We start from the raw sequence: 21,293 nt of genomic DNA, 5'->3' as shown, positions 1-21,293 counted from the left end.
ACAAATATATAAATGAAAAAAAAATCATTCATATTTTAATGCAATCAAGTTATCATCATTAGGTTGATTTTTTAAATTTTGTTATAAATAATTTAAAAATATCAAAATATATAAAAATGTATAATTTATAAAAATTATTTGAAGTTTCAAGTTATTTCAAGTTTAATAAAATTTTAATAAAATTTTAATAAAAATAGTACAAAAAAAATGTAACTTGTCCAAAATCATTTTTTATATTTTATAAATAAATAATTATTCTTGTACTTGTAATTATATTAACACGTATATAAAAAAATTCATTTGCATAATAAAATAGGCTGCTATTTATGCTCAGAACACATCATTGTCCATTTGATAAACAAGAAGAAAGTAATTCAATGAGCGTTTTGAACATAAATTGAAACACAACTATAATGTAATATAATTCTTTTATTATTTAAAATATCAAGTGCAAATTAATTTCGCAATCCATTGCTTTCATTTATTTTATATATAAATATTGTCATTTTGTGTCAAAGTGTATATGATTCAATAATTTCATCATGTTTTATTTAACTGAGTATTATACGAATTATTTAAATAAAAACTTATAATATTTGCTCGGTTATTTTATATAAGTTCAATCAATTTTACATTTTTTTAGCTTTTTTGAAGTTAATCAATTTAGTAAATACTATATTTTTTTATTGATGTTAACCATATATCACTGATGTGCTCAATACTATTTTTATATATTTTTATATAAACATATATGTGTATGGAAATAAAAAAATAATTATAACATAAAATACACACACACACACACACACACACACACACACACACACACACACACACACACACACACACACACACACACACACACACACATATATTTTTTTATCAATTTTATTTAATTTTTAATAATGTCCTAATGTGCATTATACATAACAGAATAGTACATTTCTGTTTAATCGATTTACATTTCAAGAACTCACATTACACAAAAATTAAATATACTTATATAAATATCAGAAAAGAATTCATATATTTAAAAATTTTGAAAGAATTTATGTTTACTAAAAATTTTGAAAGAATTTATGTTTATTAAAAGAAAAGAATAATTTGATATTGTGGTATTATTTGTAACACAAACTTCAAAATTGATTATTTAAAATCAATATTAATATATTATAATACTATATATAATGTATTGTAATACTACATATTATATTGTATATTATTTTATAACTATATATAAAGAATAATATACATATAATCTTATATAAATATCACTATATACATGTAACACTATAATACATGTACATTTCTAAAAAAGTATTCAAGGATGTTCTGTCTCAAAAAAAATATACAATTGTATTCATACTTATAAGTGAAATATCTTTATCTATAAGTATCTGTTATTTATTCAATGACATACTTAATAGTAATGAATACTATAATATACTATACTAATATTACATTTTATATATAAAAAAAATCAGATACATGTCGTAACTTTTGAAAATGTCTTCTAGGAAGTCCTACAATTGTTAGTATTTTTACAATTTACTATCGAAATAGTACGAATGTGATATTTATAACTTTACCAAGTATTTATATTTAACTAAAATATTTATGTAGTTTATATGCGAATTATTTACTAATACAACTTTACCATATATTATTCATATAGTTTGTGCCTATTATGTGATGATTCCATAATACGTTACATGAATTTATATTAATATGAACTCTTATAAAAATATAACATTTAAAAATATTACACAATTTACATATACATCTTCATCTATAAGATGTTTATAAATCTATTGTTTTATACATTATTAATAGAGGTAACTTGCTTCTATCTTTCTGAGAGAGTAATCTTCATTATAAATATATGCAAACTTTCTTGCAAATACATTTTGTATACAATATATTCAAATTCTTATATATGACAAATTACAACAAATTTTGTATTAAATATTATAAAATCAAAGGAATATCTACATTCGATAGAACGGTACTGTACATTTATAACAATAGCTTATTTAAAATATTAAGTCTACAAAAACTTAGAGTGACGGTTCCACTTGATGCCTATTAAATTCTAGTATCGTATTTGTATCATTTTGTAATTCGCTGTTAACTGCATCGTTGCAAATACATACCGAATCTGAAAGACTTCCACCTGAAAATAGTATAAATAATTATCATACTTTATTATATAACATGTAAATCCAAACAGACAAAAAATCAGTAAATAATATGTGTATACATATATAGAAATATATAATAACATAAACATTACAAATATATAAATATTAAATATATGCTACCATATTAAAATCACACATTATTTGTTTAAAAAAATTCCCATTTTTGAGGTAATTCCAATTAAATATATATAAACATATATGTTGAAATGATATTATGATATCATTAAAAAATGATATTATAACATATGTATTTAATTGTACGTGATTAAATAAGTAACATAAAATATAATATAGAGAAAATTCTTATCCTTATATACATAAAATAGAATAGACAGTGGAGTACACACACAACCAATATATGTTAATAAAAAAAATAACACACACACACACACACAAATATATATAGACACAGTATGTTCTAGCAATTTTTCAAGTATTTATAAGATAAGAAAATGCTAAAATTTCTATCTGTTATTTGATAAAAATATGAATACAGCAACACTATACTGTTATATATAAAATACCAAGCATAAATTATTATATTCAATGCATCTTGTGATTAAATCCCATTTATTGAGTTTTCTATCAATCTAATTATATATTTACAAAACAAATCATATAATTAGATTTTATAAAAATAAAATCATTTATGTATTTTATTTTCATTAACTTAATTTTTTGAAAGCATACATGCAATATGATACCACATAGTACATATATTATACCATCTCCACATAGCATACATCCACAAATATACATAAATTAAAGTCTATTAGTTGTATCATTCCACACAGAAATCTATAGGCAAGCTTCATCAGTCTAAAGAGATGATATTATATTATTTCGGAATTAAATTTTAATGTAAATATCTATATAACTTCTTCATTTAATTCAATAAATATATTTAAATATAAATTTTTTAAGTATTAATGATAATTCTAATAAGAGGAATATCAAGCCTGAGCCATATTCTATTCATATTTTATTGTAATGCTATAGAAAATTAATAATTTTATAACGGAAATAAATTCTTATTTTCTTGTAATCGAAAATGATTAAAAATATAAATAATAAAAGATTAATTATCTAATAAATTATATTTTTGATTGACAATATTTTTGATTAACGGACAAAATAAAATCAAAATAATATAAATAAAAAGCTTCATATTCCTAGATTTAAAACTTCTCATGCATTCTTACAAAACATAATTAGAATAAAAAAAAATAATATTTTTAGGAAATATGAATAAAAAATATAACAATTTATAAAACCGTATATAAAACAATATGAAATGATAATTGATAATCAATTTAATTATTTAATTATATAAAAGTACAAAAGTTCTTCTTTTTACGATCAATTGACATATATTTCTTAAAAAATTTAATTTTTTTTCCAAAATTTGATATAAATAAAGTAATTAAACATTGAAATTTAAATGTATTGATAAAGAAATTATATATTAATATTATTATCATAAATATCTTACACAAATTTTTTTTTAATTAAAAATACTTATAATAACAATACATAAAATATAAATAAAATATATAAAGCTATAAATAAATGAATTAATAAACAATAATCAAGAAACAATTATAACAATTTAAATATTATTAGTCAACACAAAATTTAATCTAATATTGTATTTTCATAAAAAACAAATTTAATTTAATAAATAAATAATTTAATTAAGTATTTTCTTCTGAAATATATGTCAAATCTTCTTAAAATAAATTTAAATTAACTTGTATATATGCATGTGTGTACAAACACATAAACATATATACATAGAGAATAATAAATAAAATATTACAAAATAGAAAATTATTATCACAAAATCAAATTAAATTAATTATTAAATCAAATAAAAAAAAAAGAATAATGAAATCATGAAAATAAATTATGTACCAGATATACAGCATATTATCAGGGAGGCCCAGTATGATGATCTATAAATGCGTTGATTCAGCTTGCCCATTATTCTTAGTATCTAGATATTTGTCTGCAAGAAAGATGTTTGCATGTTATATAAAAATAACTACATGCACAATCCAAACTAAACCGAATAAAATATACCATATTCTATTTACCATAAATATAGCCCCTTTCTGAAAAATGTTTAAATAATACAATAAACAAAATAAAAATAGATCAATTATTTTATATAAATCTAATATAGATAGATATTTTTTTATATTACACAATATTTTAATAGCGTTTATTGACATGAGTATATTGCAACTCAATTTTATAAAGATTATTAAAAATAAAAATATCCTATTAAAATATTTTTAAATTCAAAATAAAAAATTATCAATTTTTTTATTACTTTGACAATGTTATATATACTTCTTATATAATATTAAAAACCTTATATTAAGAAATTTAATAAAAATAAAGAATATAAAGTTTTTTTATATGCCTATAGCAATATATGTGGAATGTTTCAACTATTCTAGTTAAATGTCATTATAAGAAAATAAGTAAACTTAATATACTTTTAAAACAAAATAATCCCAAGATAAATATAAACAAAATAATCCCAAAATATAATTATAAAAAAGCAAATGTTACTATTAGTCAATATTATAATTTATATCATTCAGTCATTTATATATAATTCCGTATAAATCAGTAGTTACTCACACTATATAAATATGAATGAATACATTGATTTATATAACAATTGTATATAAAAAGTTAAATATGAATTAAAGATGAATAAATTAATAAATGATAATAAAAATAATATTTAAAATGTATCATTGATGTACATACAAATATCATATTTTAAAGACTATTTTAATTAAATTATTATATCAATCTTTCCTTTGTATATTCCTTAACACATTAAGCACCATTATTAAATATATCAATATCATAAATGCAAATAAGAAAATTCATAACAAAATTAATAAAATTACTTATCTCTTTCAAAAAACAAATTACTTCTAATATTAAAAGAGATTTGTTGTAAATACATAATAATCTTACTTTTTTTAAAAAATATTTTGCAAAAAAATATATTTTGGTGGAACACAAAATAAAGATTCAAAACTGTACTATACTATAAATATTCATAATTGCATATAAAACAATTGATCATAGTAAAAAATAAGTGTAAAAAGTTTTGAATTTTAACAAGTTAAGCGCCACGAAAAGGATATACAAAAAAAAATATATAAAATTTTTAAAAAATATAAGAATATGAAGTTATATTTAGCTCTTAATGTTTCAAGAAAAGTTAATATTGTAATACAAAATAAAGATATTTTTCTAAATATATAAAAAGATAATCTCTTCATAATTTTATTAATTAATAGAATATGTAGATGTAGAATATGTAAAGTATATTAATAAAAACAATTATTTTTTCAATTATTCTACTAATCTTATAAAATATTTCACATTTTAAAATATTTTACTTTGTTGTATTTAATATTTGAAACTTTTATATCATATCTTTTATATCATATCTACATATCTTTTGTTTATATTATGATATATTTTTCAATACATGAAAAATTTTTGACGCTTAACATGTTAAACCATCATAATTACAGGAAGAAGGTATACTACCTTCTTTTTGATCCCGAAACTTGTGCTTGTAAGTCCAAAGTTGAGAACAATTCATGCACTGTGCAAAAACAGAATGTTTAGTAGGATTGTAAATTTTTATTTCATATTCCAACCAGACTTAAATTACAGGAATAATATACATGTTATGTATGTTAATTTATTAATATATCATAATTATAAAACTATTAATAAAAATATATTTATTAATATATTTTTATTAATAGATCTCAATCATTTTTTTATTAATTTCGATATGTGTATTGCACTTACGAAATAATGTGTGAGCACTATCATGATACTTAATTGTAGTATATATTTAATTTAGATATATATACAATTTATTTATATGTAATTTATATATATGTAATGATTAAATACACTAAATACACAAAAAATTATTCTTGCAAAAATCATATTTATACTTGTGCTAATGTATCCCATAACATAAACTTATAGCAAGATTATTCATAACAATTAGTACATATATTTCAAACATCAAGCTATAGTAACGGTTAGTAACAGTTTCAATTGTGAACATGCAAACACAGTGCGTTGCCTAATATGAATTTTGTTCTAGTATTAGTAACATGTTTACTTACCCGCGATAGCAAGGTCAACCAATGCCTTATCTTTCTGTATATGCAATGCTGTCAAGAAGAAGAACAGTGCACCAATTACTTCTACGAACATGGTAAGGAACATTGCATATTGCAGACTACGAAACTCAATAGTTATATGTTGAATGTCATGAACATTAGATTGTGCTCCTATAGTTAAATCTGACAAGAACATGAACTTTAATCCTTCTGATATCTAAAACAAAAATAAGTATTAATTATTTGCAATATTAGTAGCAAATTTATTTTTACTTACAAGTCCAATAAGATAAGGGCTGCCTGCATCTCCAAGAGCATGTGCAATAAGTATTTGGAATGCTTCTGCTGTAGATCTTCTTGTTGGTATTACTACATACTGCAACATAATAACAAATTAAATTCATTGAAATATAAATAATTAGAGGGAGAAATATTTATAATTACCAGTAACATATCTGCCACAATAGCCCAATTCAAATTTAATGATAATTGACCAAAGAATATTAATGTATAACAGAGAGCAGGATTTGTATTGGCAGTAATCATAGCAAAAAACAATAAAGGAGCGCTTATTAAAAGACCTATAGCGCATATTAGAGGATCAGCTTGTTGCCAATAAACTCGTAATTTTTGTGCTATAGCAGAGCCTAAAGGTACACCTATTAGACCAGATGCCATACCAATTAATCCAAATTTATATGCAACACTAAAATATCAAAATAACAATTATATAATTATATATTTTTATAGTATAATAATACAATATATTAAAAGACATACTCATCTGGGTCAACGTTTGCTCCATTAGGAAGTAATTGGAAACCTAATTGTAAGTATGTTGGTGCCCACCAAGCCAGAGCACCAGTGACAAATGCCACGCAAGTAAATCCTGCAGTAGATAGCATAAAACTCGGACTGAAAATCATATCAATAAGAAATGTAATATTAACAAAGAATTACAAGACAAACATAATAATAAAGTTTATGTTCATCTGAAGTAGTAATAAAATAATATATAAGACTATAAATCATTGCTATAAATATTAAGAAATAAAAGATTAATATAAATCGTACATAACTTATTATGTATATTATGTAATAATATGTATGTAATAATTTTAATAGCAAAAATATAATTGATAATTACTTTTTTGATAATTCCTTGATATCATATGTCCATGTCGTACTTATCAAATGAGCACCTCCTTCTCGTTCGCCTCTAATGGGATCTCTTACTACAGTAAGTAGCAGAATAATTGCTACAATACCTAATATAGGTGTAATACGTAATCCCCATGACCAGTGACCAGTGACACGAGCTGTTTCACCACCAGTAATATATCCTAAACCACTAAAATAAAAAAAAATATGTATAAAATAAGTAATATGTAATATAAAATATAAATATATAAAATATGTATAATATATTATAGTATATAAAACATATATAATATATTACAAAATTATACATCTTAATCACACAAAGTATGAGCAATGTACCTTCCAACTGGAATTGCAAAGTAAAATAAGGCAAGCATCTTAGAACGTATATCCTTTACAAATAAATCACTGATAATTGTTGGCGCAATTGTAGAATAACTAGCTTCTCCTATACCAACAAGTGCCCTAAAGAATAAGAACCATCCAAATGTCTGAAATAAAGATTTGCATATATTATATATACTTTACTAAACAACCAAACTGAATATCTTAATATTTTTCCTTCCTTAATAGCTAAATACATTCTTTACTGCAGAAAAGACTGAGTTAACATATCAAGATGCTCAGCATCCTCTTGTCAACTTTAAATAATAAAAAAAAATATTTATAAAATTAAAATTTGCTAGGTGGATATCAGGCATATATTGACAATTAAAGTAGATCTATTTGGATCATAGACAGTAAATATAGTAATATAAAATTCTTATCTTTAAGAATTTTATCTTTTAATCTTCATACATTTACTTTAGATATATTCTATATTGAAAATAAAAAAGTAACTCTATAGAAGAAATCATACTTTCATATAAGAACCAATAAATGTTGTTAGGCACCACAGAAATACACCGCCACTCATAATAAATTTTCTATTGTAACGATCTCCTAAATATCCAAATAATGGTGCAAACACCATGTAACTCAGGATGAACGCTGTCTGCAGTAATCCAGACTTATCATTACCAATATCAAAGTCGCACTGAATATCTGACAGTACACCTAAAATAAAAAAATTAATCTCTATACATGTAAATATGTTGGGAAAAATAACGTTATTTAACAAAATCATTTGCGATATTCCACTGATTGAAAAAACACAAAGAATTTCTCAAAAATCTGTTACATCACTAATCTGTTTTGTAAAGCGAAAAATGATTTTTTTTACCGGCGATCGTAAAACGATCCATATAATTTATGAGATTCACGAAGCAGAGGATCGCGACTGTGATCCAGTCGGACGTGCTGATCGACCTCAACTCCGAAGGCATCGTGGCTTTCACGCGCGTCTCCTCCAAGTCGTCCTGATCCACATTTACCGCACGATATTCATTCTCCGTATTGACGGGCGCACGATTGTCTACCATGGCGCGAAAAGTTTCTCGGCACTCCCGTTGTCAATCGTGTCACGCTGTATGGAATAATGTAATTCATAAATTTACAAAATTATTATCAATCGAGCTACCTGATTTGAGCTATAGGACATAACCTCAAAAACTGCTGACTTACCTCGCCGCGCGATGACAAAAAACTGTTTACGAACATCTTCGAGTGTCACGCTACGCGCATCACACCACCTCTGATTGAACTCCAAAGTGGATAAAAGTGGGATCGTGAAGCAATCAAGAACACACGCGTGTGTGCACGTACGTGTGCATATACATACGTGAGTACGTATAATACATCAGGCGCGCGCCAAATATTCCGTTCTCGCGCATAAAAAAAACGTGAAATGCGTCAGACATCTGCGGATGCCGTCATAGCGAATCTCGGCACACGGTGTATTATTATGCTACATCGCACGAGTTTGCCAGATATAAACAGCGTGGATCAAACGCGAGATCGATTGAACTTGATCTCCGCTAGTTGACTCTCGGCGTGGCAAGCACAAGCGGGAATTTAATTAATCCCCGCGTAAATGCGACTCTCGCGGAATTCACCCTTGGACTCGTCGGATTGGCACATTCGCGATGCTTGCTTCGCTTTCAGGTCGAGAATATCGTTTATTTGTCAAATCACTAATTGCTGATCAATCCCGATTTACAGCGCACAGCGCCCCGCTGCGATTTGGACGTCGCGAGAGGCAAGCGAGGTGAATTCACCGCAATCGCGAAGGAGGAAGATAAGAAACGTCGAGCTGCGAAGGAGCGAGGAATGCGGGGACTCGGCGAGGAAGAAGCTTGTTGACCCGCATTTAATCACATTTGACCTGCGATTGCATTGCACCTCGGCGGATGCATGTGCGTCACGTTTACCTGAGCCCCAGATCACCTATTCGCAGTCCGCTGGTATTATCAATAAAAAAGAAAAATACCTCATTTGTAAAACAATACAAGTAACTGAGTACTTTTAACGATGGTCTGTACACGAAAAACGTAATTCGAAATAGAACGGTTAATTCAGCGTGAGATAAACTTGATGATACGTAGGCGTCAATTTAGATCATGATGTAGGTTATACATAAATTACTGTCACACGTCTCGCGTATATAATTGTCTTATTAGGGAAGTATGCCTCAGAAGAAGAACTTCTTCTAGAAATTGTCCTCCCAATACAATTCTGTGAGGTATATATGCATAGACATATTTTTTTATCACTGAACCATACTAAAATTTCTTTTTTCACTCTTATCAAATTTCAAACATCTATTTTATTTTAAGTATAATTTTAAGTATAACAAGTACACATTAGTTCATAAAAAAATCTAATGATGTATTCGGTTCATCCAAAAAGATAGCTTTAAATTTTGATGCTTCATCAAAATCAATTGATTATACATTCAAGTCATTCAAGTTTTTTCTTACTGGGAACGTAAGCAGCTTAGCAAGTTTCTTGCATTGTTTCCTGCAATGATAAATTTGTTATTTACATTTGTGTATCTTATTGTTTATTCATAGAATTAATATTTTTGTAAACAATGGATAACTCTCCATTGCGGAAAGTAGAACTGCAAACAGATGTCTATATGGTATGTTTGCAACATGCCTTATCCACTGAGAACTTCGAAGTAATGGGTTTACTCATTGGCAATGTATATAAAGCTTTTATTATTTTGTGATTTATTTCTTATATAACTTGTAAGACAATCAAAATATTAATTATCTTCTAGTTTGCTTGTGGGGTAGCAAAAATATCAGCTGTTATTATTTTACGTCGTCTAGACAAAAAGAAAGACAGAGTAGAAATTTCATCGGAGCAATTATTGAAAGCTGCCGCCGAAGCCGAACGATTAACGACAGAATTAAATCAACCTATGCGTGTTCTTGGCTGGTATCATTCACATCCACATATTACAGTTTGCCCATCACACGTTGGTATGTACCAAGAATATTTCTCTGGTCAAAATATTTGAGTAATACAATGTTTCTTTTAAAGTTTTGCTTTAAATTATTTTTATTTTGCAGATGTCAGAACTCAAGCTACCTATCAGACGATGGATCACAGTTTCGTAGGCTTAATATTCTCAGTATTTTCAGAAGGAAAAGAATCAAAAGTATGTATATTTTATCTTAATTTGTAAATGCATTAACAAATGAAGTACAATCATTGAAAAAAAATGATCTAAAAAAATATATGATCGATTAAAAATATCTAATTTTTAATAATAAATTAATATTGTAAATAATTTAAAACTTTCAAAATATAATTAATGTAACAAATGAAATATTTAAAGTTGTTAACGTAGATATAATAAATGATGTAATATATAAGATGATCTTTGTAAGAACATGATTCTCTATAGGAACATGAAATCTTCTTGAATTGTTTCCAATCAGATAATGGTGAAGCTACAGAGATACCATTAGAGATAGTACATACCCCAGAAATTTCAGACAGATGTTTAAGAGTAAGATTTTAATTTTTTGTATTATAAAAAATTAGATGAAGGAAGATTGTTTATCTGAAATGAAATAATATTATAGACAATGATAGATCTATCAAAAATTTTGGTACAAGAAGAGGAAGATATGGCTGAAGCTTGTAAAGATCATCCAGATATCCTCGCTAGTATTCATAATAATGCTGGTAAATATATCAATGTTTATTCTAGTGTGTGCATTTTGATCAATAATTTATTTTAATATCTTTCAGCTAATATCTGGTAAATAACATTCATGAATATAAATTATTTTTATTTGCAGTAAGGACACGTGCATTAGTTCATATAACAGATATCATTACAAAACCTTTGGTACAAACATTTGAAAAAAGAATAGCATTAAACAAATTGCGTAGCATGCATCTCCGGAGACAACTACAAGAATTACAAAAAGTATATAATGGATAAAAACCTTTTCAGAGTCATTAATTATAAGTAATTTGTGAACAATTAATTTTTTAATAATTACATAATAAAAATAGTTTATAATAAATAAAAATATATAAATATTTACTGAACTGAAATTGATTATATGTCGTCAGTCCTGCAACTTTTTCATTATAATTTATACACATACATACGTATAGTTGTCTCTATACAATTATCGATTTGCTTGATAAAATTGACAATTTAAAATGCAAATTACATTTTGATAATCATTATAAGAAAAACTCGCTTGAATTTATTACTCTTTTATTATTCTTATTACAAAATGAACAAAGAGAAACCAGTCAGTATTGCAGAGAAAAGACAAACCTCTTATGTAATTTTTCCAAGAAAACAGATAAATTATAATTAAACATACACTAGTATAAAATAAAGGTCTTTATTTCTAAACACACAAAGATTCAACACTTCACAATTTATTTTATGTTAATAATCTTAGCATTGTTTGTCTAATCATTAAACATACAGATCATTGAACCATTTGTACAGCATATATATATATGTGTATGTAATTTTTTTTATTTCTTCACGTATACTTCAACAATAAAATAATACTGGGTTTACTATTAGGATTAATCATATAACTGTATTTAATAGACCTCTTGAAAGAACCATATACAATTACATGTACATGTTGAGTATCACTCAGTAATCTTTTGCATTATATCTATGTCCACGAAGATCACGTTTTCTATATTTTTCCAGTAGGGATTTAGTCGACGGTCCTAAAAATAGAAAAAATTAACATCAAATGTATTGTTAAAAATAATATTAATAATATAAATCTATAATATTAATAATAAACAAATTATAACTATACTTGAATTAATTTCATAAATTAAATATTTAAGAGGACAATATGCTGAAACAAACAATATTAGAAGTATTACCAATTCTTACAAAATTATATTCATTTAAATGAAATATCAGTCAATGTATTCATTTTTAATATATTGAGATGCATTTCTGTTGTGAAATAAAAATATTACGTACAGTTAATGAACTATATACATTAATGAACTTTATGATATTTATTTTAGTTATAAATCAACAATGATAATATTTAATAAATATTCTGCATAATTATTATTAAAATAATTCAGGGATTATAATAGATAAGATAAAATATTATACAATATTTAAAAGAGTTTTTCATAGGAATCAGAATCGCTATGAATTTCACATATTGAATCTTCTCTAATAAATTCTCGTTCTACATACACAATGCGAAGTGTATTCGTGAAGCCTGAGCCTTGCCGCCATCCCGTCACAACTATTACAGAATCACCAATCTTGATAAAACCACGACTCTTGCCAAAATTTAATCCATATTGTACGCGCACGTCCACATCTTTCACCCAATCAGCCAGTGGTGATTCTATAGAATAATAATTATATGTATATGTATGTGTGTGTATATATATATATATATATATATATATATATATATATATAATTTAATTTATATTATACATAAATATAATTATTTGTTATCATACCTTCATAATACAATGGTAATATTCCACGGTACAAATGTGCTTGTCGAGCAACTTGATGGAATCTAGTAACCGCGATGATGGGACAACGAGGTCTATATTTCGCGATTAGATGTGCGGATCGACCAGATGTCGTAATAACAATAATAGCACTAGCCAAACATTTAACAGACGCTTCCACAGAGGCAATGGCAACAGCATGCGTAGCATCAATAGGCGGTAGAACTTTACTCGATAGGTCGTGGAAGATTTGAGTCTGCCAAATCGCAGCTTCTGCTTCCTTACAGATGTTAGCCATTGTACGAACACATTCTAAAGGATAATCTCCTTTCGCTGTTTCACCTAAATCCAAGCAAGATTTATGTGTGTTGTTATTCGATAAATACTATACCGATATTCAATTCATATATTAGAAAATCATAGATATTAATTTACGTATCTTACATTTCACTTCAAACTAATTAGAATACATCTATACATTATCTACATTGATATAGATTTAATATGCATTTAAGTTAAGAATTTCATTTTTAGTTACTTTATTTAATATTGTTTCTTTATATATTCCTAATTTTCCTAATATATAAAAAGAAATTACCTGATAACATAACACAATCAGCGCCATCAAGAATAGCATTAGCAACATCTGAAGTTTCAGCTCTCGTAGCACGTGGTTTTTTCACCATGGACTCCAGCATTTGCGTAGCGCAAATTACTGGCTTGCCAACTTTATTGCACCTACTGATCATAGACTTTTGCGCCAGGAATACTTTCTGTGGTGGTATTTCTATTCCCAAGTCACCACGCGCTACCATGATACCATCGGATGCATCGATGATCTCGTCGAGATTTGTCATACCCTGTTGGTTCTCGATCTTTGATATGATTTTTATATTTTTACCCTTCTCACCGAGAATATCACGAATTTCGCTTAATGCAGCAGCATTTCTAATAAAAGAGGCGAATATCATATCAACTTCTTGATCAACACCAAACTGAAGATCGGATTTATCTTTCTCCGATACTGCTGGAAGATCCACTGGAACTCCTGGCAAATTCACACCTTTGCGTGATCCCAACATACCACCGTTTTCAACGGTAGTTGAAATTAAATTAGAACCTAAAGAATAAATAAATTAGATAACTATTATATTTTCTATAGTTGATATATCATTATCCAGATACATAAAAGTAATTAATCAAAATTATAATTTAAAACTAAAAGAATACTATTTCATAGTTAAAAAATATATAAGCAATACCAGAGATTTATGTTTTTAAAATAACTATAATTTTTAAATATTTAAAAAAAAATATATATATATATATATATATGTTATTGTAAAACATAGAAAATATTTTTAATAATTTATTTCACAGACATATCAGAATAAGAAAAGATACAGATAAATGAAACTTACTGACAGCGGAAACAATAAGAGAAATCAAGCCATCATCCACAAACACACGATTCCCTGGCTTTAACACCTTCGAAATATTTTCATAATCGACATAAACAATGTGAGCATTTCCTTTCTCCATATACGTCTTGTCAGTAGACAATTTAAAAATCTGGCCTTTGATTAATTCAACCTCTGCCGAGTCACCCTGTTAAAACAGTAAGATTTAAAAATACTATGCTAAATTAAACTCTTGTATTTTTAATGTATTATCTACGTACACCTTCTAAGAGACCGGTACGGATTTCAGGACCCTTCGTGTCAAGAGCGATAGCGACGGGAATATTGATACCGGCACGGGCGGTTAAATTCTTCTGCGCCTCACGAACATTGGCGATGGTCTCTGCGTGATACTCGTGAGACCCATGAGAGAAGTTCAATCGAGCGATATTCATCCCTGTCTCGATCATTTTCTCCAAAATCTCCACAGATCTGGATGCAGGACCAATCGTGCAAATGATACCGGATAAACGAACGAAGGATACTCGACTGTCAATATCCAGGGCGCACATGTGGTCCAGCTGACTTTGAGCATATAACGCCTGAGTGTTCGGCTTGCCAGCCATCTACAAGGATTCAATAAAATCAGAAAAAACTCGGATTAAAATAGAAAAATTGTTAATCATCGGATGAGTGAAAAAAGGCTTTATGATAATTTGAATTTGATTTTGCGTATGCATTGTTCATAGCGCATCGTACGTAATTCACAAGTAGATGCGCCAGTGAATTAAAGCTTATCAATTAAATTATATTAATAATCAAAGTGATAAACAACATCTATCAATAGCAAAGTGTTAATTAAAAGTTTAACATGCAAAGCTAATAAAATATAAAACCGAGGAATGCGTGTGATTTGGAGATTTATGTTAATTTTTTAGAACGCTTTTAATCGTTTTATAACAAATAAGTATGATCTTCTCGTCTTATAAGATAGATCATTATGAGTATACATATATGATGCACAGCAAAAATAGTAATAAGATAGATGTACTTCTTACATTGTGAAGCCACTTCTGGCTGTAAAGACACAACGAGGTAAAAATAGACGCATTTTGCAAACGCAAGACAATTGATTGTAAGGATAAGATAATAGATTGCGAAAGAAGAATGTGACATTCACATTTCATGAATGCATTCATACTTTATATTTCGCATTCGAGATGTTATAAATAATAAACAATTTTCAATTATTTTTGTAACTTAAATTCCTACTAATGTGAAATTTAAATATATAAACTTTCAATACATCGATATAAATTTAAAAAAAAGAGCTAACGTTAAAAAAAAAAGATTAAAAATAAGATTAAATATTTGACTTTGTTGAATTCTTTTTTTATTATATATTTTATTATATATATATTTTCACATTTTTTTCATTCTTTTATGAATATCAATTAATTAGAAAAAATTCACATAAAAGATTATACATTTGATGCTTAAAGTGCATTGTTATAGTCCATTGTCACTGACATGATAATAAATATTTTTTCGTCTGTCTGAGATGTCAGACAGACAGTTTTGAACACGTCATCATTTTTGCGGCGACAATCGAGATTATTTTAATCTCGCAAAAGCCTAACAATGTGTAGAGAATAAGATTCGGTATCATGCACAGATAAAAGATAAATCCAATTCATCGTAGAGTGACGTTATGAAGCATAGTTGAAGTTATGTATAAGTCATATATCAAATACTTCATTTTATCTCGGTTCTTTACGAGATGGTTCCCGTTATACAATTTACGAGAAAGTCTCGAACATTGATATATACATAAAAAAAAAAAGAAAAAAAAGGAAAAAAAGGAAAAAAAAAGAAAAAAGAAAGAAAGAAAGAAAAAAGGATAAATTTAAGAATAATGAATTTATCATCATATGTGTATGCATTTATCACCTCGTCATTTACACCGAACAGATATTTAGCAAGGTGACACAATTCTGCGTCGTTTTCTGCACAGCTTCTAGAATCGCTTTCAGTATAAATGTATGCTTAAATATGCGAAGTCTGTAAATGATATTAATTGCGCGAATGCAACGCGGAAACAACTCCGGCACGTAATATCATCGTAACACAGCAAACTTTATATTTTACGAAGAATATATGTAAGGTCAGGTATTATATTTTTATCATTTAAAAATATAATCAATATTATGTCTGTATGTGTCTGTGCGTGTGTATGTGGTATTGTATTTATAATGTCTCATAATCTATTCAGTAAGACAATAGAAAATGCAAATGGTTACAAAAAAAATAACAATTAAGAAAACATTAAGAAATAAAATAAAATATCATATAATTACTTCATATACGAAAAATTAACACATAAATTATATAACGTTTTACCATCAGTATATACATCATATTTTACCATCAGTTTCTATACTACAAAGGTACAAAACGCCATTTAAAAACAAAAAAGCAGCGAGTTTTTTCTACTTACTATTATTCTAGTTATTTCTACTTTTCACGCCAAAATATACTAAGCATCGTAAATAAAAATTCTTTTTAAAAGATATAAATTTGTAAACTATTTTTCTTGAGATATATATATATATCACGATTTCGATTAATCTTACCTTTTACATCAAGAAAGAAATTTTATAAATAAATAAATGTTTAATTAACAGTGATTTTATAATTGGAAAACTGGCAAAAAGAGAAAAACAACAATTCTTTTTCGATACAAACTGCACACATAAGGTTCGAGATTATTGCGTAAAAGAACGGAAATTAGATCCATAATGATTTCCATTTCGAACGTTATGTATTCACATGTGTCATAGACAAAGTTAACTCGATGATTAATTTTCACACATCAACATAACTGTACTTACACACCGTATAAAATTATTATATCTAATTACACACATTTTCTCTGTTTTCTCTCGCCGTTGAAGATCTAAATATCGATGCCAAATACACACTGTACGTTCGTCATTATACATATACACTTTCTATACGCATCGTTATTCTGTCTTCAGCGTGGAATTTTTTTAAATGCGATGCGAGAGCATATAATAATCAAACGTTTGAACACACAGCACGTGTGCATGCGCAAACAACAAAAGAAAAATCCAAGCAGTGGAAAAAAGGATTAAGAAAAATACATATCGCCATTATAATTTCGGTGAAACGTTTCGAGTTGTCTGCGAAAAAAAAATATGAAAGAGGAAATCATCTTTCGCAAATATACTGCAAACAAAATATCGAGATCCATTCGCATCCCAAGCGGATTGCTGGAAAATAATATCTAGATTCACCGAAATCATATTGGTCCTAGTGAGAAACTTGTCACTTGTAGTAAACGAGGAAAAATCGATTACGATCGTACGATCGTACGATGGTACCTGATCGTCAGCGGTGATCCAAACCATTTTGGCGGGCTGCGCAAAGAAAAAACGGAAGGCTGATATTAGTGACAGTGCGTTTGCGGTGACACCGTTGCGGCGACTCCCTCGAACTGCGATGGTCGCGCGCGAGAGGGGCGACCCGGCATCGCATCCGATGAGGTGTGACGAGGTGCACGGCGTCGCCGTCGTCGACGACGGTCGGAAGTGCCGATGCAGCGGACGGAAACGAAATGAAAAAACGAGAACGACGCCGGTGCGACACATCGAGCGATCGACGGCGACGCCGGGGCATGTGAGAGGCTCATAACCCGGGATCCGAAAATAGGCTCGTCTACCGCTCGCCGAAATAATTTTCGTGTACGAAAGAAGAGAAGAAGTGCCGATGGAAGTGGCGTGAAGTTATTTCGCTTTATATTCATAGTGGACCTCTAGGAAAAATGCGTAACCTTATCGGACATCTAGCTTTTGTATCGATGTGCTACCCTTGATGATGCATGCGTGCTCATTTATCATTCGAATAAAGGAATTTCAAGATTTTCGAATTTCGGAAGATTTGCGATTTGTGTAGAATAGTATTATACCACATTTAAAGGAAAAAAAATTAAATTAGCTTTAATCTTAATTTTAACAATCTGTTTCAGATTGTTCTGAATTTGATTTTCGATAAATCTAATGAAAATTGAGTTAATTAACAAAATTAGGCTATGAAGTAATGCTTCGATAAAATTTATTTTAAAAGTTTTTTCTTTTAGAAGAATTGTACACTGGCAAGGAATTGCAATTAAAATTATATGTTTCGAAAGGGAGAAAATTATTCATTTGCATTGATAGAACTGGAGTTTGAATACATACAATTGACCGTGCGAAATATGTTGCAAAAAATTATACTTTCAAAACAAGTTTTCCGTTTGTATTATATGAATATTTATTATATATGCATGTACGTACTCATAATATGTAGTTATTAAGAATGTTCAATGTATTTAGAATATATGAGATTTATGCATTGTTTGGAATTTATTTATTCCAATAAAATTCTATGAAATATATTAATACATATTAACGTATTTTATAAATATATTAAACGTATTTTATAAATCGTTATAATAATATAAATATAAATCAATAATAATAAAAATATAAATCATTAACGTATTTTTATAAATCGTTCGATCAAATTTACAAATATACTTTTTTAACGCCGTGTTTACATCGATACAATAAAAAGATCCAATCTTAAATATCTAATATAATATTCTGTTATTAAAATTTCGATAATTTTAATTATAAAGTATTTAAATTCTGTAAAATCAGTATGACAGAATAAATTAATTAATAAATATTTTTTCTATAAAAACGTAAGTTCGTAATATTGAAAAATCCTTAATACAATATCAATATTTACTATATTAAATTTTCATTATAAACAAATTTTTCAACAACATTTTCAACAGTTTTCAATATTTTTGTTTCTTTCACTTTTCCGCTCATGTGACGTTCACGTTCAGAGCATGCGTGAGCACGTGCATCGTAAATAATCAGTTGATATACATAGTAGCGCAATTTCAACCATGACCTTCTATCCAATATCACTCTCTCAGTATAAAAGATACTACACTACACTATTAATCATGTCGAGAGATGAGATAAAATGTGCATATGTATAACAGCTCTATATAAAGCATATCTTTTAAATAATAAATAATTTCAAATTCTTAAGAATCGTTAGGAATTATCTAAACTCATTAAGGTCAATGCAAGGAATTATTTTAATATTCGTGAACAAATATATAATGACGTGTTTGTATCTCTATTAATATTTTTGTCACGATTAAATAAATCTACAATTAAATTATATACAGCATGTGTGTGTGTGTGTGTGTGTGTGTGTGTGTGTGTGTGTGTGTGTGTGTGTGTGTGTGTGTGTGTGTGTGTGTGTGTGTGTGTGTGTGTGTGTGTGTGTGTGTGTGTGTGTAGAGTAATAACATCTACTATTTGCTGCAAAAAATAATATAATAATTTGATAAGAGATACAGAATTAACTGTTTAAAGAAACAGGTCAAATATGTATGCAAAATGAAGTATACAAATGAGATCTTTTTTTATAATAAAATGGATAATTCAAAACTTTGATTATTTATATGATTAATCTTATTTATTTATTTTATCTAACATTATTTATCTTACCTAAAAATATATTTTTGGATGAAAGAATACAAAAAATTTTAATAAGCAAATAACAATAATTGATATGTGTAATATAAATATTTTTTATCATCAAACGAAAGCATATTACTAATAATGATTCTATAATAATCTTAATGAATTATTTTATGTTTTCAATTACATATTAGATAATATTCAGTCCTAGAATATAATTTTATGTCAAAGCTATAAATATATAATCTAATAACATATAATTTAATAATGGTTACTATAATATAATATTGTTGGTATATACAATTTAATAATAGTGCACATTTAGTGCACTTGTTGATAATAGTGTACATTACAAATCTACAAGAAATTTGTCACAAAAAATATTACTCCCATTAAGATTGAAACCTGGATTTTTCTATTTTGTGAGACAAAAAGCATAAATAGAAAAAATTTTTTTAAATTTAAAAAGAAAGAGAAATGCAAAAATGATAAAAAATATATAATGAAATTGGGTCTTATTGACTTTCTTTAATCTTATTTCTTCTTTATCCTTTTTTTAGGTTAGATTACATATACTGCGTGATGAGATAATCACATGCACATCAAAACAGAAATTATCTTTCACTCAACGCATTGTGCACTTGACACACATATCACTATATTTAGAATTCTAATCTTAATAACATATCCTATAAAATCTATTTTTATTTTTTCAGCATAAAATAACTTATTATTTATAAATTATAAATAACTTATCAATAATTATATAAAAACCCGATGAAAATGTTTATCTAATTAAAAAGAAAATATCTTCACTTTTTTGATTTTATTACTTTGATATTCAAAATATCAGAAAATTTTTTTCGAAAACTATGAAATTAATCAAGAACATTCATTTTACATTTT

At 27.0% G+C, this 21,293-nt stretch overlaps 3 protein-coding genes across 6 annotated transcripts; 1 reads left to right on the top strand and 2 right to left on the bottom strand.

The window, feature by feature from the left end:
- Window positions 1-874: 874 nt before the first annotated feature.
- On the bottom strand, window positions 875-9,248 carry spin (lysolipid transporter protein spinster). 3 transcript variants are annotated; one of them, XM_011637426.3, is made up of 11 exons: window positions 9,107-9,248; window positions 8,766-9,008; window positions 8,403-8,599; window positions 7,883-8,034; window positions 7,530-7,733; window positions 7,163-7,297; window positions 6,827-7,088; window positions 6,660-6,758; window positions 6,386-6,599; window positions 4,116-4,209; window positions 875-2,173 (listed from the first exon to the last, which is right to left on the bottom strand). In XM_011637426.3, exons 2-10 carry the CDS (start codon window positions 8,962-8,964, stop codon window positions 4,157-4,159), a joined length of 1,515 nt encoding a protein of 504 aa, XP_011635728.2. In that variant the 5' UTR covers window positions 8,965-9,008; window positions 9,107-9,248; the 3' UTR covers window positions 875-2,173; window positions 4,116-4,156. The 3 variants fall into 3 exon arrangements, with proteins under 3 accessions (XP_011635728.2, XP_011635726.2, XP_011635727.2); XM_011637424.2 differs by lacking the exon at window positions 4,116-4,209; XM_011637425.3 differs by lacking the exon at window positions 4,116-4,209 and having other exon boundaries at window positions 9,087-9,225.
- A 496-nt stretch (window positions 9,249-9,744) lies between these two features.
- LOC105426272 (lys-63-specific deubiquitinase BRCC36) lies at window positions 9,745-11,995 on the top strand. Its single transcript, XM_011637427.2, has 7 exons — window positions 9,745-9,885; window positions 10,495-10,628; window positions 10,707-10,911; window positions 11,002-11,090; window positions 11,340-11,444; window positions 11,521-11,623; window positions 11,740-11,995. Exons 2-7 carry the CDS (start codon window positions 10,515-10,517, stop codon window positions 11,883-11,885), a joined length of 762 nt encoding a protein of 253 aa, XP_011635729.1. The 5' UTR covers window positions 9,745-9,885; window positions 10,495-10,514; the 3' UTR covers window positions 11,886-11,995.
- A 294-nt stretch (window positions 11,996-12,289) lies between these two features.
- Window positions 12,290-18,870, bottom strand: LOC105426283 (pyruvate kinase). 2 transcript variants are annotated; one of them, XM_089083688.1, is made up of 7 exons: window positions 18,138-18,870; window positions 15,102-15,446; window positions 14,842-15,028; window positions 14,019-14,540; window positions 13,424-13,762; window positions 13,146-13,302; window positions 12,290-12,649 (listed from the first exon to the last, which is right to left on the bottom strand). In XM_089083688.1, exons 1-7 carry the CDS (start codon window positions 18,489-18,491, stop codon window positions 12,637-12,639), a joined length of 1,917 nt encoding a protein of 638 aa, XP_088939814.1. In that variant the 5' UTR covers window positions 18,492-18,870; the 3' UTR covers window positions 12,290-12,636. The 2 variants fall into 2 exon arrangements, with proteins under 2 accessions (XP_088939814.1, XP_088939815.1); XM_089083689.1 differs by having other exon boundaries at window positions 18,225-18,741.
- Window positions 18,871-21,293: the final 2,423 nt, after the last annotated feature.

This window comes from Pogonomyrmex barbatus, unplaced genomic scaffold, assembly GCF_055798465.1.
Source record: "Pogonomyrmex barbatus isolate J1 unplaced genomic scaffold, ASM5579846v1 scaffold8, whole genome shotgun sequence".
In the NCBI taxonomy this organism is placed as follows: Eukaryota; Metazoa; Arthropoda; class Insecta; order Hymenoptera; family Formicidae; genus Pogonomyrmex; species Pogonomyrmex barbatus.
The sequence above is the reverse complement of the archived record's forward strand: the minus strand, read 5'-3'. Positions and strand labels throughout refer to the sequence as shown.

What these genes read in the sequence shown, in the direction of transcription:
- LOC105426283 (XM_089083688.1), bottom strand. Translation starts at nt 18,491, where the DNA reads ATGTGTCGCACCGGCGTCGTTCTCGTTTTTTCATTTCGTTTCCGTCCG. An exon ending in CTAGGACCAATATGATTTCG is followed by an intron (nt 15,447 to 18,137) that starts GTGAATCTAGAT and finishes GAATCCTTGTAG; the next exon opens with ATGGCTGGCAAGCCGAACAC. An exon ending in TCTTATTGTTTCCGCTGTCA is followed by an intron (nt 14,541 to 14,841) that starts GTAAGTTTCATT and finishes TTTATTCTTTAG; the next exon opens with GTTCTAATTTAATTTCAACT.
- spin (XM_011637424.2), bottom strand. Translation starts at nt 8,964, where the DNA reads ATGGTAGACAATCGTGCGCCCGTCAATACGGAGAATGAATATCGTGCG. An exon ending in GCAAACGTTGACCCAGATGA is followed by an intron (nt 7,089 to 7,162) that starts GTATGTCTTTTA and finishes TTGATATTTTAG; the next exon opens with TGTTGCATATAAATTTGGAT. An exon ending in GCCCTTATCTTATTGGACTT is followed by an intron (nt 6,600 to 6,659) that starts GTAAGTAAAAAT and finishes TTTTTGTTTTAG; the next exon opens with ATATCAGAAGGATTAAAGTT.
- LOC105426272 (XM_011637427.2), top strand. Translation starts at nt 10,515, where the DNA reads ATGGATAACTCTCCATTGCGGAAAGTAGAACTGCAAACAGATGTCTAT. An exon ending in AGTTTGCCCATCACACGTTG is followed by an intron (nt 10,912 to 11,001) that starts GTATGTACCAAG and finishes TTTATTTTGCAG; the next exon opens with ATGTCAGAACTCAAGCTACC. An exon ending in TAGTATTCATAATAATGCTG is followed by an intron (nt 11,624 to 11,739) that starts GTAAATATATCA and finishes TTTTATTTGCAG; the next exon opens with TAAGGACACGTGCATTAGTT.